This window comes from Phaethon aethereus, assembly GCF_964289735.1.
Source record: "Phaethon aethereus genome assembly, chromosome: 1".
In the NCBI taxonomy this organism is placed as follows: domain Eukaryota; kingdom Metazoa; phylum Chordata; class Aves; order Phaethontiformes; family Phaethontidae; genus Phaethon; species Phaethon aethereus.
In genome coordinates this window covers 25,415,006-25,433,751 of record NC_138575.1, presented here as the reverse complement: position 1 = coordinate 25,433,751, position 18,746 = coordinate 25,415,006, and the positions used below count along the sequence as shown (strand labels likewise).

The following is an 18,746-nucleotide window of genomic DNA, read 5'->3' as shown; positions in this document are numbered from 1 at the left end:
AGATGCACTTCACAAATTGTCCACCGCAGTAGGTTGTTACATGCACAGGCACACTTTCATCTGCTGGAAACTTCTAGTCACCTGCATTTTCTCAGGTTTCCAAAAGCAATTTCTAGGACCAGTGAGACAAGATTTAATTCTGTTGCTGGCAGGAAAACCAGGTTTGACTCTGGCTTGATGTCAAAGAGGACAGTTATGAGAACAGCAGCAGAGCTGACCCTTATTCTGTGATGTGTTTGCTACTGACAACACTAGAACAGATAGCTCACTTCCATTTCCCCACCCCCAGCACTACAGTTGCTTTTCACAGAATCACAGAATGGTAGGGGTTAGAAGGGACCTCTGAAGATCATCCGGTCCAACCCCCCTGGCAAGGCAGGATCACCTAGGGCAGGCTGCACAGAAACACATCCAGTCGGGTTTTGAAGGCCTCCATAACCTCTCTGGGCAGCCTGTTCCAGTGCTCCATCACCCTCACAGTAAAGAAGTTTTTCCTCATGTTGAGGTGGAACTTCCTGTGCTGCAGTTTTGTCTCATGGCAGCTTTTACTGGTTATGCAAATATTAGTATCTAGGATCAGGGGCAGTTTCTGGATCCGATGGCGAGTGGTATAGCAGAATGCACATTTACACAGAGGAATGCTCTCTTTCCTCCCAACACAACACAAATTGAGTAAGGATGGCCCCACCCATACCGTCTATTTGGAATTGTGTTTACACCATTCTATTCCCAAAACCATGCTCATTAATTTGGGCGAGTACTAGCTAGCGTTACCCAAATTTGTGCCAGGAAGTGTGCCAACAAATTAAACACCATGGACAGTCACAGAACAGTGCCTGAGTTCATGCTACTTAGGTTTGTTAGCATCAATAGGATAGCACAGCTGGCTGACAGACCATAGGTGAGAGAAAGGACAAGATGCATTCTTCTGCCACTAAGCTTCAATATACCCTGGGTGGGTGTCTTACATTTTGAGCCTGTCAGTTCTGGTTATTGGGGACAGAAAGGTATGGTCCAGACAGGTATGGCTAGTGTGAGGGATGGACCCCTTGGTTACACAGAGTGAAGCTTGGAGCAGCAGCAGGAATACTTGTTCGATAAGCAACCCTCATTGAAACAGTATGAACAGAGCGCAGAGGAACAGACAACATTTGTTGTTTAGAGGCAGCAAAAGCCAGAGGTATTCAAAGAGACTGTTAAGGAAAAGTCTCAATAAAGAACTGAAGCACTGAAAGAGAGACCTCCTAAATGACATAAAAAGATGAAGTAAAAACCATGACAGGGAGTAAGATCTCCTAGAGAAACATTTAGCACCAAATCCATCTCCATTCATCCTATCAAACAAAACTGTAGCACAGCTAAGTGTATTGCATCTTGTACACGTCTGAACTAAGGCAAGGAAGGACATGCTATGTGCAGATACAGACATAGTAACAGTGTCTCAAGTATATAAATACTGGTACCTGAATATGACATGGACAAATCTCTCAAAGACAAAACGGAATTTTTTTTTTTTAAATAGGTAAGTGTTTGTTGAATCACTACTGAGTTCTAGAGAGCAAGTGCAACTAGCATTTTCTGTTGCAATGACACTTTAAAACCTTGTATAGTTTTAAATTTAACGTTCCAGCTACACAAACTGAGAACAGTGCTAACAGTGCAGTGTAACACTGAAAGAAGCCAACATCATTTAAGAAAGGTGAAAACAACAACACCTATTGTATGGCTTAAAAATATTTGTTGGTATAGAACTGCACAAAATTAAGTCCCAAACCTGTATGTTTTTGAAATTGTTAATTGACAGGTTACTAGAAATATAAAAGCTAATAATTCTGTGTGCCCAGTTATAAAATGAATTTCATACCTGAGATAGTTTTAACTACAGACTAAAGGCAAATAAAGAAAAAACAACGCTGCATTTGGATTAGAACCTACTGCTTCCTTCTTTGCAAACACAAGGGGAAGCTTTTGCCTGTAGTATTGCACAGAACATGTACCACTACAGGATGTTCATAGTTTTCTTCCTCTTTTCAGTTAACCACAAAAATCAAGCACAGTTTTACAGAGAGGAGCCTATTTGGATGCCTTTGTGTATATTTAGTGTCATAAGCCAAGTGATGTTTCTATTTGCTTTGGCTGACTGAGGGGGAGTAAAGGAAAAAAATGTCTACTTACAAAGAATGACCACATCTTAGCTGTGCTCACAGTGCACTGTCACATGGTTAGAGGAGCAGGAAATAACTTACAGTTCACTCAAAGCAGGACTAAGCAATTCTGTGGTTTCAAATCTGAGCCTGTAGAGTTGCTGAAGCCATATCTTCCAGTATACAGTTTCTTAATATAGCAGCTTACAAACTGGAGAGTCTGGTCCTCCCTGGAGAAGCAGCAGTAGAGGGTGGAGCAGTGCAAGAAGCCTGAGGAATATCATATTCTGGTTTTTGCTTCCCCCTCTCTTATCCACCAAAAGTTCTCTTTTCTATAGAAACATGAACAATGACTTTGGGTCAGTGAATACGGAAATAGGAAATGTCTAACATCCAATTCTCAGTCTGAAGTGCAGTCTATGTATACAGCAGCAAACAGCTGGCTGGCATAGAGATTGTCTCCTCTCCTCATCTCTTTCCTCGTGCAATGCTCTGTTGAGTTAGAAGAATACTAGCCATGTCAATCCCAGCACTGGGCATGGGTAGGACTATGTCTGATGAGACACAATGTTAATCAGCAAGAACAAAACACTTGTGGAACTGAGAAGTAAGAGAGTACAGGAGTGGAGGGAAGAATGGTGGGGAGGAGAGACAGTTCTGCCTGGAGATCGTTGTGCAGATTACAGGTGCAGGAACTGAAGGGAGAAAGGAAAATCCTGGAAGCACTTGAGGTACAAGGGGGAAAGGAAGTAAGAGAGGAAACCCTTTTGCTGGGACAGAAGGACAGAAAACTTGTTAAAAAATAGAACATGTGTGGTAAGAGAGTGCAAGGAGACCCTGATGGAAGCTTCAAAGCAAACCAGCAGGATGGGGCTTAGAAAAGAAATAGTGGTTGATTCCTAGAATATCATTACCAACTTTACAGTAATCTGCTGTATAAAAATCTTAAAGCTTTGTTTTCAACATAGAAACTAAAATTCTTTTTAAGTCAGTAAATTACCACTTCTGTTATAAAAGGTACGAAGAAGGTTGTAAAACATCTCTAACTTTTCTTTATCCCTAACATAGGAAGATATTAATACAACAAATTAATACTAGTTTCTTTTCTTATCCACAAATCACGTACAGATAAATAAATCCCTCAGCTGTCACCTTGAGGGGTGGAAAAGCACTTACAATTTAGTACCAAATTTCCATATTCAAATATTCTCATTGTTCTTCAGCCTAGACAGCAAGACAAGTACTAGGCCTTTTTACTTAATACTCAGAGAATGTTATTTACAAATCCATTTTTTAACTTAACCTTTTTTGTAACAGTCTCACCAAGTGCTGCCTAACTTTCAGGAAAACCATCATCGATAACACTTGAAATAAATGCCTTTTTTAAAAGTGTTTGCAATCTTGGAGGCAATAGTTATCTTTCCATAATTAAGAGTTCAACTAATTAAATACAGTTTTCATAGCTTTTTCAAAGAGGAGAAAGCCTCATTTTCTTTCATTAGGTCAGTGTTTCTCAAGTTGCAGGCACGGTACCCCCCCCCACAAAATATGCTTGCTCAGCACAGATATGTTCCCGTATAACTATACCACTCTGATGTCGCATAGTGGCTAATTAACAAGAGGAGATAAAGGCAAAAATAACACATTCACTTAGAAGGGAAGTGAGATGAATGCAGGGGAATTCTGAATTACACATAAAGTTCTGAAGGGAAAAATGGTGTGTGAAACCATCTTATGGAAATGGAAACACTTACAACCTTGATTAGCAAGCCTTAATGGGATCTTCCAGCTTTAAGATAGACACACTGGAGGACTGGAAAATGCATTAACACTGTTTCTCAGAAAACTTGAAAGAAAAAAAGCTGCCTTAGAGTAAGGCTTTTAAGGATAGCCAAATAAAGAGCATAAGGAAAACAGTCTCACCAAGGTGGGGATGCATGTATGGAAGCAAGTGCCTAAGGTGAGCTGCAATATGCAGATCTGCCAGTATGTCATGGAGCTCTGCAGCAACAGTTTCCTTGCCAGCAATGATCTTCTCCCCAGAACATTAAGTCTACAGGAACTGAGTAATTAATTTAATGAAATTCTTCCAGACTCATATATTCTTAACACAAGAATTCTAATTTGAGATGCCTAAAGTGTCATTCACTGTATAAACATGAAGAGGTGTCAGGAATATTGTCTACCTTTACTTATGGGTAGCTGAAAATACACTACTGAATTTGAAGAATTAAGCAAGTGAGCAGCTTTCTAAGAAAGTGTTCCTATGACTGTTTGCATTACATCTCTTTTTCCATTTGGACCCTTGTAGTACACAGCTCCTGTCACATGAAGATCACACCACGATTCAGGATCTTCAGATTTAACTGCAACTGTCCCTGAGGGTAACTGCACACCTACTATACCCATTTCATCAGTTATCCTGGCATAAACAACATGTCTGGAAGTCACAGAAGTTGGCATGGCAGTGTACCCAAGCAAATACCTTGAGAAACAAAACTATCTTGTACATCATCCAAGTCATGTCCTGGTAGAGTGGGCTGTTTAAAACCACCCAGGAAGATGTATTTCTAGTTCCACTAAATAAACTTTGTATGATTTACTGTTACAAGGAAAACAAACAGGCCAATAAAAAAATCACTCTGTGCCCAAGTAACACATAATGCCAGGCCTTCTTGAGGAAACTGTACCCTAACCTACCAATAAGCAACTGTCTAGTGCCCACAACACGTTTTAGTTGCTTCCTATATTTTATTATCTAGATATTAGGTCATGAAACCTACATCTCCTGCGCTATACGAAATTTTAATTTCTGTACTAATGATTCCTCAAGAGACAAGACTATGAAACATGCTCGCTCCAGTGATACCAGAGAGGATACCATAAATCTTACCACACAGCTTTAAGCGAACAGCAAACTTTCTCTGAGAAACTGAGTTCTTACATGCTCATGAAACCCCATCTCCACTGCAGACAGCTCTGCCTATAAAAGGTCAGTGAAAGAATCAAGCCTTTTGTCACGTTGTTTAATGAACTACTGCAAAGTTCCTAGATGACACTCACTCATCATATACAAACTACTTCAACACTTCATTCCACCCATTCCGCCACTGAGCTAGGAGCTGCCAGTGCCAATTGCTGCCCTGCTGGCACCTGCAGTCATTACTTACCAGTGATAGCAGTAAACAAGTTCTTAATTCCGGCACTACTAGAGACACTAACAGTAGAGCAACAAGGGTCATAAAAAGCTCTACAGCAGACAGGGAAGTTTTTTTCAGGCAGAAATACCAGAACTCCTCCGAAATAAGAGGTTCGAGATCTGAAGTTAGAACATTTTCCGTTACCACCTTTTTACCCTAAAACTGCATGGCATAAGACGGATCTTAAACACTCTACTTGCTACAAATTGGGCTTACACTAAGCCCTTGAGAACCTCAGAATAGATATTCACAGAGGAAACATTCTAGTAATAACAGATTCAAATCAATATTTATGATCAGAGAATGCAGAAAAATCACATCAATTCTCCATTAAAGGAAGAAGAAGAGTCTTTCCATTTGCATGAAATAGTAAACTCAATCTTTATCTTTTAACAAGAAACTACCTCTTCCTTAGGTGTTCTCCTAAACAAGTGGTATCTGGACATCTTGGTGGGACTCTTGTAGTCAAAACATGACTGTTCATCTGAATCCTACATTGAAAGTTTGTGCTCATCTAAATTACTCCACCTGATTCGTAGCTGGGAAGAGCTAATAAGTTACAACACAACAGCTTGTGACTACAAATTGTTTTCATCCTGTTGCGTCTGTACACTACAGGATTCCAGAGCACGTTATCAGGAGCGCAAGTGGTATACTTGACCAGCTGATTCACCACAGAGATGCTAAGAGACTGTCCGCACTTGGCTGCCTCCAAAACAGAGAAAAGATCTACAAAGTATCTCAGAAGACAACGCAAGAGCACTGAAGCCTTAATAGACTGAAGTACCTGTTCCAGGCCTATATTACTACCTCACTTTCTGTTTAGCAGCATGCAATACTTCATAACATAGACAGACAGTGACTGAAATTTGTAGTAGGACTCACCTTGCATGTCAAGACACAATTTATGTCTAGCACATGAGCTACAAGCATGGTCAGGAGAGATGTAACCACTACAGTCACTGAAAAAAACAGAAATTCAGCTGATAATTGTAAGTTTCTATCTTAAGGTTTACTTAGGAGATATAGGTAACAGCCAGTGATGTCTACTGCCAATAATGGGATTTTAACTCCTAAATTTCTGTCTCTTACTCCTGAACCGAATTTCACCCTTTGTGAATTGATGCTTTGTCTCAAATATATACAGCTATGAGATGCAACGCCTTGTAGTGTCTTCACGTGTGGTCTCAAAACTTTTTTCATCCATGGGTAAGTAATCTGTTTATAGCATAATTCACTACCTTAGCTTAATAGCAAGCTGTGAAGAAAACAAGCATGAGAAACACTTTATGATAAGTAACCCTACTGTAGATACATGGAGGAAGTTCGAGGACGACAGCTAAGCCACTTGCTCTGAAGAGCCTGACCTGACTCATGCCAGTTTTGTAGGCACAGGTTTGGTTCAGAGGAACTGTCAAAACCCAGTGTAATCCCTGCTAGAACGACAATTATTGCTGACAAGTTGCTTAGGGAAGTGACTCCAGTGGATATCAGTGAGGCATCTGAAGATATGAGATGTCTTTTGATAGAACAGGACAGACCTCAAAAGAAATCCAGGCGTAACTCTCAATATTCTTCTGTTCCACAAGACCCTATGCTTTACACTTTGTCTTCTCACTCTGCATCTCATTTAAAAACAATAAGATGTTAGAGAGTGTAACATCTAAAGATGAGAGATGTTACATCTCTTACATAGGCAAAGATGAGAGAACCACCACTGAACTGATGACTTTGTTCTTACTATCTGTTCAAGATGTAACTCCTTTTCAAACTACAATCTCAACCTTTTCTGGATATACAGCCTGCAGCATAAACTCAAGCTGAAGAGTCCCAACACTTCTCAGCCATATGAAGTTGCCTATCACTCAGACCTGTAGTCCACCTTCAAGTTTTAGTTCATGCTGTTTTCATACACACAGGTAATCTTACAAGTCCTTTCTTGATAAAAACTTCAATTCTTATCAATAAAAACAAAATAAAAACCTGAATGGCAGTTATAGTTCTTATCTCAACTATTACTGTAATCCGTCCTTTGGCTCTGACAGACAATCTTATTCTGGTCACATGCACTTTAAAAGCAGCCAAAACAGTTTTCTTAGTGTACTGCTGTGTCACTTCTCTTTTTGCTTTCTTTACCAGTTCCTGTTTACCGTACCAACCATGGCAAGATCCTATAAATAACAACTTATTCCTAGCCTTATCCTTATCATTACACCTTATCCAAGAGTTGAGTCCCACTTCTAAGCAGTATAAAATATCCATACCCCATTACCTACTTCTAATGTTATCAAGTACATGCTTCTCGTTTTCTTTCCTAAGGCCTCTCACACACATAAAATTATTTCTACAGAATAAACTAGTTTTTCATCAGTGACTTTATTGACCAATATTAATCATGCAAATTATAAAAGTACCTTCTTTATCAAAAATTATTAATGGGACACCTAACATTTGCTTTTCCTTACAAAACTCATTCTTATTCCTTAGGACAAAATTAAAGTAACTTATTTATAAGTATGCAGACTTAAGCAAAAACTTCCAAGTTCAGTATAACCACAAAAATATTTAATTAATATGCACAAAAGTGATCTCATAGCTCACCTTAGCTTAAGTTTACACAGACTTTTATTTCAACATTATGATAAAAAATAGTTACTGAAAAATTTCTATAGATAGTAAATTTTACACCTGACCTAAATAACAAATGTACCTTAATGAAAATTAGTTACATGCCTAAACAGCAACAAAAGTCCTAAACGGCTACCTTACACTGCATACCTACTGCAAGTAGTTCTACATTTGGATTCATATTTTAACCAAATTAACTATAGCTGCAGCTTTGACTATTAGCCCGTGGCTTGGTTTTGAAAACCTGATTTGTCATGGGCAAAGGTATTTTAATTGCTTATAGATTCAGATAAGCATTTTACAGCTCAGCAAGCAGGGGGGAAAAAAAAAGGGGAGTAAAAAAAAAAAAATCAGTATCTTGCTGTATGTACATTTGCCTATTGGTCAATGAGACTCCCAAAGTATCAGTAACAGTCCAGAAAATGGTACTAGCCTCAGCAACACACACAGAGCAATGGTTCTTTATCAATTCCCCCACTCACAGCTAATTTTTGTGTTTACCAGTCATTATTACTTAAGATGCCATTGAAATTATGTCAGTATCGGAGTTCATAGGTTGCAAGTACTCAATCAAAACTAAGCTACTTAATAAATGCCTTCGCTTTTCCATAGAACAAAAACAGAGTAGCTGAATTCTCAATGTTATTTCAAAGTAGCTGCCTTGTTATCAGTCAAAAACAGAGTCAAAGGAAAGACTGTTGAAATAAATCAGGTCCAGAGCACCACATGCTTTCTCAACAAAGCCCCTCAGGACTGATACCAGCACTATGCCCTCCATAAGAGCACTATAAATTATTACTATAAAAAGAATATCTAGGATCACAGTGTAATGTCTCAACTGTTCCTCTGGCATTCATTTTGCTAGTGATCTAAACACAAGGTCAAGTCAAATATAACTTAAAATTATGTCAATGTGGCAGATGCACATCACATCCAGTAGCATATCCATGCCCCACACTGACAGAAACACCACCTGTAGCAACCAGGTAGCACAGACAGTTCAGCTGATGGGAAAGCAAGCTTGTAGCATCCTACGAAAATTGCAAGGTTTTCCTTTCTTGAAAGAGGCATTTACAGTCTGAAGTTTCACTAATGAATAATTGAAACATGGATATTAAGAGATCAAATATCATGTACATTACAGAAAAAAGGCATTTATCAGCACAGCATGCCAACACTGAGTCAAGCTAGAAGGTCAAGAGTATCAAGAGTACTACTGGGCTCTAACAGACAGACATTGTGGATTCAAGTTAGACAGCTGAAGCTGCTACCATATCCAGGTGCCCATTCCAATTCTTTGATAGACATTGCTCTCCAAGGGGCAGATATGTTCAATCTGTTCATGAATTAGTTTCTGAAGTGTCACCATTTTTAACACATGCCACAGTAAGCCAAAAAAGCCTGGTTAAGTATCTCTAGAGCTTCAACACTCAAGTTCTCAAGATTGAGCAGCGATCCTCAATTATAGTAAGATGAGCCTATGCTTAACCTAGAGGGCATACAGGGCTGGGGAAAAAAGGGGAAGAGAATGGGCCACAATTAGAGGAACCTCAATTGGAAAGTCAACCGAGATTCAGTGAAAAATCACAAAAATGTGTAGTTTCAAGGAAAATGCAAAGCAAGTCATGACTATGAAGCTATCAGCTTGCCACAGATCACATGACACCCAGATACTGTTAAGATATTTACCTCCAAAGTCTGCTTTCACCATGCTATTTATGCAGAAAAGGTGAGAACTTGAGTAGGTGAGTGTTACAGCTGAGCTAACAAAAACAAAAAGTGTGTTCACTTGACAAGAAAATCCAAGTTGCAGAAAAACAAACTGGAAATCCACTTATACAAATTCATGTGCCATTTCTTAAATTTGGAGAAAAGTTGGAGTTCTTTTGCAAAGGAGCTAAATGTATGAAATGTGTGCCTGAAAGTAGTCCAATTAATTTAAGGTGCTTTTTACAAATTTATTACTTTTCAAAAACATGCTTTACAGTCACACCTTCTGACCCATTTAACTTAGTTCCTGTGACAGCATCTTATTTAACCCACCCCAATGTAAATATCACCTACTTCCTGTTCAGTTACTACATCTTACACGTTCTTTGCAACAGTCAGTTTGATCAACAATACCATTTCAAAGTCCAAAAAGTTATGTGGAACCATTATGACTGCACAGATATCCTGCTTTAAATCACAATTTTAAGTTCATGAAATACTTTTCATAGTATTACAGCAATATGCACAGTGCCTAACATTAGTATGCTAGGTGCTGGACATAAAGCATCAGAAAGCAGCCAGGTAACATGATTTGCAATGGCTTCCAAACGTTTTGTGTTTGTTTTTTTTTAAGAAGCATTTTTTTCATTTTTTCAAAACCACGATTTTTCTAAACTACTTCTTTTCTAAAGCAAGTGGTTAACTTTTGAAGCCTTCAAGTAGTTCTTTCATACAGATAACTACAGTTTTATATTAACATGCAAAAAAAGGTATAACTTACTGATATGCTTGGTAGCACATTTACTGCAAGGCTTTTCCTTTTAATCATTATCTTGCCTTTTATATATATATATACACAGACAGGAAAAGATGCAGTACTTGAGTCCCATATGAGTACATGAACCTGTTGTTTAGACTGGGGAAAGTACAGACTAAATCCAAGGCAGGCCTAGCACTGATAGAAGCCTTCCTACAACTTCGCCAACACTGCTTTGCGGTACCGCAGGTGTACCTGGGACTCGTCCCAGCCTCGTCGAGCGACTGAACTTTTTCCACTGAGCCCGGCGGCGGCTGCCTTGCTGTCCCGCTCCCCCCCGCAGAGCACGGGTCAGCCGCAGGGCAGTGCTGAGCCCCACCGGCCACTCGAGGCCGACGGACGGGGAGCGCAGATGGACGGAGCCCATATTGACGCTTGAGGAGGTCGCGGAGCCGCTCCGCCGGGGCGCACGGCTCCAGCCGACACGGCGGAGGGGGCGAGGCCGGGCCAACAGCTCGAGGCGGGCAGCCCCGCCGGGCCGGGCCGGCCGACGGGCCCAGCCAGCCGCGCTGCGGGCCGCGGCCGCCGCCATTCATTGCCCACAGCAGCCCCGCTCCGCTCCCACCGCCCGGGGGACAGCGGACGGGGCGGGCAAGGAGCGAGGCCTGCGGAGGCCACCTCCTTCCCGGGCGTCGGGCCGGGGGCAGCGGAGCGGGCCGGGCCGGCTGAAACTTCCGCAGCCCTCAACTTCCCAGCGCCCCGGCCGGGCTGTCCTCACACGCCCCCTGCCTGTCCCGGACCCCGGCCCTCCGCGCCCGGGCTGCGGACGGGCTCGGGGTCCCAGGCCCGGGAGCGCCGCGGGCCGCCCCCTCCTCCCCGTCGCCGCGGGCCAGGACTCACCACGCATTTCTTGCCGAGGAAGCTGAAGAGGCTCTCGTTCTCCTGCGGGGTGAGCAGCAGGGAGCCCACATTGGTGACCCGCCGCGGCTGCGGGGGCTGCTGTTGTGGGTTGCCGCTCATGGCCGGGGCTGGCCCGGCGCTGCCCTCGCCGCCCTGCGACCGTTGGCGCCCGCGGCCCCCTCCTCCTCCTCCGCTGCCGCCGCGGCCTCACAGCAGCCGCATCGCGGAGACTCCCTCTCGGGGCCGGGGAAGGAGGGAGGTGGAGAGGGGCGGCGGGGCCTCGGCCAGCTGCCGGCGGCCCAGGGAGGGGGGCAGCCGCGCCGGTGCCGCTCCGCGCCGGCGGCTGATCACGCCCGCCCCTCCGAGAGGCGCTAAACTTCCAACTCCGGCCCGGCTCCGGCGGCCGCACGATCCAACATGGCAGCGGGGGCGGGCGAGACCACAGCGCGCGGCAGCAATAGGGGAGGTCGGCGAGCGCGCTGCCGCCGCGACCATGCGCCGTGCGGGGTTTGGGGGGGGGGCTAGGCACCGCCTTCCTCTCCCGCCCCGCCGGGCCGCGCCCCGGCAGCCCGCTGGCCAGCGCCGCCGCCCGCGCCCTGCCTCTCGATACCTGCCAGGCCGGCCCGGCGGCTGCCGGGCGGAGACGGGGAGCGGGGAGGAGGAGGAAGAAGAGGAAGAAGGAACGGCCGCGGCCGCCTTCCCTGGATGGGGCCCGGCGGGATGCGGCCGCACGGCGGGGACCGGCGCGGCGCTGTCCTGGAGGCCACGGGAGCCGTCGGGGCCGGGCGTGAGGGGGAGCGCGGCCGGGGGCGCCGCTGGGTGCTGCGGGCGAGGGGCCGTGGAGCCGTGCCGCCCCGGGGCGGGGGGAGGCCCGGTCCCCAGGGGAGGTCAGCCGGAGCGCGGAGAGGCCCCGAAGTCCGTTAAACGGCATCATTGCCTGAGCTGGTTCGGGGAGGAGGGCGTGCTGCAACCCAGAAATTTTTAGAGAAACCTGATTTAATTTGTAGCTCAAAACTCTCTTCACCTTTCGTGAAGGAAAGGAAAACGTTTCCTCGTGGTTTGCCATACAAATTCTCAAGGCGGTTGTATTGCTCCCTGCTGTCATGCGTGGGGTGGATAGCTCATGCAGTCCGGGCGGTACGCAGCCAGGCCGGGAGGCGGGAGGGGGCTGTCGGCCATCACACTGCCCAACGCAGGCTGCTACAGTTTGAGGTGAAATACCTAAAAATAGTAGTAGGTACTTGAGGCTCTCGGGGGTCGACTGCTGAGGACAAATCATGTACACCATGGGCAGCCTTTGTCAGCTAGTTTTCTCTTCCCTCCCTGCTTCTCTCCATGTGGCAGTGACTAGCTGGGGTGGAGGTTGAAGACCTTTCAAAGCCTGAAGATCCAGAGCGCAGCTGCCTTATGCCAAACCTGGCCTTCAGCTGCGTGAAAGAAATACTCATGCTTCTTGCATGTGAAGGTGAAAACCAGATGTCAAAGTGAACACCTTGATAGTTTTCTCAGTGTTTTTAGGTGAAGAATATGTTGGCTTCACATCCTCTGATAAATTCATTGTCTATCGGGAAGGTGCTAAAGCAGCCCCCCTATGGTGATTTATTTTGTGTTGTAAGGAACTGAAGAAGCACGGGGGAAAACCTGTGAACACAAGTCTTTGTACCTGACTTCTCTTCGTATCTTCCAAAAGGTCAGGCGGGAACAGATGGCAACCCCTTCTGCTCTGCTTATAGGCCCTTTTGCCTGTACTTAAGAGCCTGTAACTGTGTCCAAAAGTGTAAGGAAGCAAGAATATGATGGAAAATCCTGAGCTTCCAGCATAAAAAGAATTTCAAATATACGCATATACAGAACAACTCACAGAAGTGGCTTGGGCCTTTGTGGTCAAGGAAAAACAGTAGGAACCAATGCTTCCAAAGTACATTTCGGCAATCCTAAGTCCTTCAGTTTTCATTCCTTTCTTGTGTAAGTATGTGCATATTTTAATGGAAGGGGAAGTATTTTGGCTAAAGAATATTGGCAGCATTTCTCTTATTGAAAATGTAGATAAAAAGATAAAACACATGGAAGCACTCTAGAAGACACTTGGTATTTTGTTGAGGTTTTTTTTAATTTCATAAAACAAACAGTTATTTTATGGCCAAAGCTGCTTCAAGGAAATTTATGTACCTCTGTTGGTGGTCACAGTGTAAATTGCTAAAAATATAGTACACCTTTGATGGGTACATGCTGGTACTGTCCTAACCTCTCTGACCACGTATGTTCCTTGATTTTTTTTCTCATTTCTGTTAACTTCTACTGTTTGTTCCTTATTCTGTAGATCTTGCCATTCAAAGAGAGTTCTGGGTGTTACGGGTGATACCTCTCACTTCACACTGTTCTTTGCAGGCCAGCTGGCTGGTAGCTATTTGTGAGGGACCTTTAACCTTCAGACTCTATTGTTAGGATTTTGTTTGCTTTTTTAATGGGGGTAGGCAGGAAGGGGAAGAAAAAAGGACTATTTTCAGACCCTGTTTCATTAATTATGCAAAAGCTGTGTCTGTTTTTGTATCATGGCAAAGCAATGAGTCCTGGAGGGAAATGGAAATATCAGTATCTGGTAATAAGTGCAAGGGACCCGCTGAAAAATAAATTTTTGCCTTTGTTACTTGTGTTTGCTGTAATATCAGGAAAGAGCTGCTATTCTTGCATAAAACGCATGATTTCAAGCAAAGTTCTCCCAAAGAAAGCCACAGCTAGAATTACCTGTCTATATTTTGAAGAAATTGCAGTGCTCTTTCCGACCTCTTTTAGGGAAATTGTTGTCATTGCTTATCCAAGGCTTTCCTCTGAATTTCTCACTGTAGTCCTTAGGGTTGAAGCTGTGTTACCCACTGCTGATGTCTGTTAGCTGTATGGGAAGCTGCTCTTCTTTTGTATTTTTCCATTTCGGGGTACCAGCTTGTTGCACCAAGGTACTGAAATACATACCAATACCATTTCGGGGTACCAGCTTGTTGCACCAAGGTACTGAAATACATTGGAAGTGACATAACGTGTATTAATATAAGCAAGTGTAATGATTTTAAAGATTTGTGTTGTAAAATAAACAGTTTTTATTATCCTTGTCAGACTGACCTTTGTCAAAAAATACGTATCTCTGAATTTTGTCTTTAAACATGGACCTCTACAATAATTTTTCATACTTTCATACTTTGAGTTTCAGAGTTTAAATATTCACACAATTTCAATAATAACATTCAGCAATTGAAAATGGAGTAAAAAGGTGAGGAAAACTTTCTAATTAAAGTTAATTTTTCTAGCGCTACAATTCATAACATACTTTAAAGGTTTTATCAAAGTCTGAATGATCTAAATGCAAGAAGTTAGTTCGCCAAGGATTTTTGATTTTTTTTTTTTTTTTTTGGAGTGTCACTGCATTTCCCAAATCTTGGGAAATCAATGATTTTGACCCAGTGCTGAATTTAGGTCACACAGTTTGGCTTTCTTATTTGCCATAAGATGAAGAGGCAGTTGGTTACACCAAAAAACAAGCAGGCTTAAAGGAGAACGCGGCTCTCCACAGACAAAAATTTCCTACCGTCTCTCTTCCATGTTGTTCTCGGTGACAAGTGGAGCAGCCTGGGACAAGTGCAAACCTCGCTGCAGCGACCACATAAGCATGGCTGGGGGAGACCAGGAGCGAGAGCATATGATTACTGTTGCCGCATGGGAGGGGATGTCAAGAGGGCAGCCCAAGAATGAACAAAAGGGAGGAAAGGGCTTGTTTCCCTCAGCAGTCTTTTTTGCTTGGGCCTGTAGAAAACACCAGTCTACTTACTGCAAAACCGCTTGTGGTAACCAAAAAAAGGAACTGTCTTTGTGGTTGGACATGGGTTTTGAGTTGTGAAGGCAAAAGTTCTCTTTTTTTAAGTAAACTATGTTTTTCTCAACAGAGACTTCATCGAAGAGGACTGGGCTTGCCATTGTTATTAAATCGATGGCAAATAACTTATGAGTTAATGACAAGAGGTTCATTCACTTCTACTCTTTGTGCACTGAACCTTTAAACATTTAGGAATCCCAGCCCGCTCTGGAGGTAACTGAATCGTCTATGAAGTTACGGCTCATTTCAGATTCAGTCACTGCATTTCCTTTCTCACAGAGATTTTATATGACCTGTTTTGGGTGGGTAACAGTGTGGAAGAAAGAGGATCTGGAGTCTAGGGTGGTTTTTTTCTCTGTATTGAATTTATATCCTGTGGATTTCAGTTACAGAGGGACATGAAGTAGCCACGGAAGTTGCAAAGTTGGCAATTAAGTTTTATTTTAATTAGTCAGGAAAGCCTCTGCTAATTCCATATGGATGTGGAAGTGTAGTGTCAGTAGGAGGAATCTTCTCCTTTTGTGGGCTGGCCACACAGCAGAGCATCCTCACCGCGAGAGTGAGCAGGCTGGAGCCTGAGAACCAATGCTGTGGGACAATAAGTTCATTCATTTCTTGCATAAATGCCGTCTTGGGTGCCAGCTAAAACTTTCTCTCCCTGTAGTGCCTGTTATGCATGTCTTTCTGTTTGCTGTATCTTTTCTAGCACTCATTTTCAACCTCAGACTGCTTACTTGAAGGGAAGTAATTTGTGCCCTTCCGTTTTGCTCAGCAAAGGATAACATTGATTTTGCTTTGGGTGTAGAATCATACTTTCAATATGCTGGGGTAAGATGAACAATTCTGTTTTAACTTTGAAATCAGTTATGGGGAGATCTAGCTCTTTTCAAGAGCTCCTCTGTAATTCCTTTGTGGCCTGAAGCATCAGACTGTATCACTCTCCTTTTCAGGAATGTGGAGAAGATGGACCAAAAAACACACTGGAATTTGAGGCATCCTCTCTTTCCTCTTAATACTTATTTATTGATCGTTGCCTGCAGTAACTGTGGAACAGTGCTGTAGCTGCCCTGCAAATTAGAGGAAAACATTTTTCTTTCCCCAGCCCAGCTAGCATCTAGCCTTGCATCAAAGCTCATCTTCAAAATTATATAGCACAGGGATTGTTGAAACTCTCTGTTTATTCTCTTTGCTTGGTTTATACCTCAGCAGAGGTGTGACTTCTGAGTCTTACACCCAGCAATAACCGTGAGTGGAGTAAATAAGTCCATTCTGATTTATCCACAGGTATTAAAAGGAGTGTTTATTCCTTCCTCTAAGTTTTCTGACAGTTTTTAAATTCAATGTAATGAAATCTCCCTTCAGCCATTAACCAGCCACCATAAAGCTCAAGAACTTCACCCGTTACAGAAAGAAAATGAAAAACATGTTCTTTCCTTACTGCGATCTGCAAATCCGTTGTTAGAGCACATTTCCTTAACAACAGAAATCTTGCTCCGGCTTTGAGACGTCGATCCTTGTCTGCAGCGTGACTGAGCTCCCACCCTGCCCGGCATGGTTCTGACCAGGAAGCCCCATCCTTGCTGAGCGGAGGGGAGCGCAGGCGAGTGCACTCCAAATCCACCCTTTGTACTGCAAGCGCTAAGTACGATGTACGTACTCGCCCTCTGAGGGCTGGCCTGAGATCGGTAGTTTATTCCCAGTAGGTCAATGAACAGCTGGCAAATGTATAATGCAACTCAGCAACAGTTGCTATTTGCATCCTGATGGATGACTTAATAACTTTAATGTAGTTTTTCTTTCTTTTTTTTTCTTATTTTTTTTTCTTTTACTTCTGTATCTGGCGTATAACAACCCTAAGGAATAAGCGGGAACAGCACCTTGGTTGATGTTGGGGTTGTGCTGGGGCTCGCACTACCAGATCCTTACTGCATCCCTGAGGTGTGTCAGGGCTGGCCGTGTCCTGCCAGTCCTGTTCTGCTGCTGCTGCCCTCCAGGAAGCCAAAGAGTGAGACCCCATCAAAGGTCAGCCTTCATCTGGCAGATGGGTCCAGACCTGGGGCTTCTCCGTTGCATCAAACTGTCTCTGGTGCATTAGTACTTCTTTAATCGTCTTGCTTATGTGTGGTTTTGCTAGTTGATGCGAATATTTAGGGGAAAAAAAAAAGAAAAAGCAGTCTTTATGCATCAGTGTTCTTGAAGGCGTATGGCTCCGCCTCATAAAGCAAGATTGAGAACGTGCGTATCTTGATCAGCCTGATTTTTGTGTTCAGGGAGTTTACTTACATCAGCTCTAGGCCAACTAGAGCCACTGGTGCAGTGAACTATATTATCTTTATAGGAAAAAGAGAATATACTTAACAAATCTAGAAGCTTAACAAATGCATGCTGTAGCCAGTTTAACAAGAATAAACAAAATTAAATTGAACATGCTGCCATCTGGCTTGAGAAGATGGATGAAAACCATCTATTTTATTCTTTTTCCAAACTGTATGTGCAGTCAATTGACTGTTGCTTATGCATATGATGCATCAACAAGAAAATCTGCAGCCTGTCCAGTTGTTTAACCTCAAAGATAAGTCTAAAAGTAAATCTTTCCTTTTGATTGCATCCTAGTAAGTAAAGATAATCATATTTCCTTAAGACCTTAGGAGTATCTAGAATTTAGCACAGACAGCCAAGTTATTTTAATTGGTACTTTCCTGGCTACCCTATTATTACTTTCAATTAAGGAGTCTTCCCATGGTATGTTAAGATGACACATTCAAGTGGTTTCAGTGTTTTATGTGGATATCTGTTTTGCTCATGCTCATCAACTCAACCTCAAGGAGAAGAAGTTGTCCTATGAGAACTAATCTAGCTGATTTTTTTCTTTTTCTAACAAAAATAGTGCTCTATGTGTAGCACAGCAGTGCCTGAAGTCCTGTACCTATTTAGTGCCCAGGTGCATTGTGAACACGTATGAGAACCTAGGCAACCTTAAACTTGGAGAATATCCACAGGAGTCTGCCTCCTAAAACTAACCCTCCTTGAATAAATATTGATTCTGCGTGCTAGAACCTGAAGTAGAGAAATTTAGTTAAGTTCCTTTAATCGATTTTCTTTCGATTTTCTTTCTATACTTCTTTGTTACAAATAAATTTTGGAAGATGTGTAATTTTTTTTGGTGGATGTCATGGTTCCTCAAGCCTACCATCACATGTGTTGAAAAAATATATATATATCAGCTGCAGACCTACCGTTTTTCAGCTGATAGGATATTTTTGTGGATTTTAAGGGGCCAGAACTGGTTTTATTTGAACTCCAGACCTGGTTTTGCAGTGTTTGCTGCAACTGCACAACATGCAGTTGCTGTCCTGCTTTGTCCAGTTAGGTTTCTTGGCCTTGAATTTTCTCATATCTGTTTAAAAGTTGAAGCCAAACGTCTTTGTTTAAAATACTCTCACAACAATTACAGTATGACGAGTTACTGTTCAAAACTAGAAATCTGCAGCACAGTTAATAATGCTTTCTGGGAAAATATTTGCTACTGCTATAGCAGTTCT

At 42.9% G+C, this 18,746-nt stretch overlaps 1 protein-coding gene across 1 annotated transcript in view; it reads right to left on the bottom strand.

Moving 5' to 3' along the window:
• Window positions 1–11,648, bottom strand: part of WASL (WASP like actin nucleation promoting factor) — a 48,553-nt gene extending 36,905 nt beyond the window's left edge. Inside the window, exon 1 of the mRNA XM_082012441.1 lies at window positions 11,340–11,648. Within this exon, the coding sequence (XP_081868567.1) occupies window positions 11,340–11,459 (120 nt within the window). The 5' untranslated portion in view covers window positions 11,460–11,648. The remainder of the gene's footprint in view (window positions 1–11,339) is intronic.
• Between the last annotated feature and the right edge of the window lie 7,098 nt (window positions 11,649–18,746).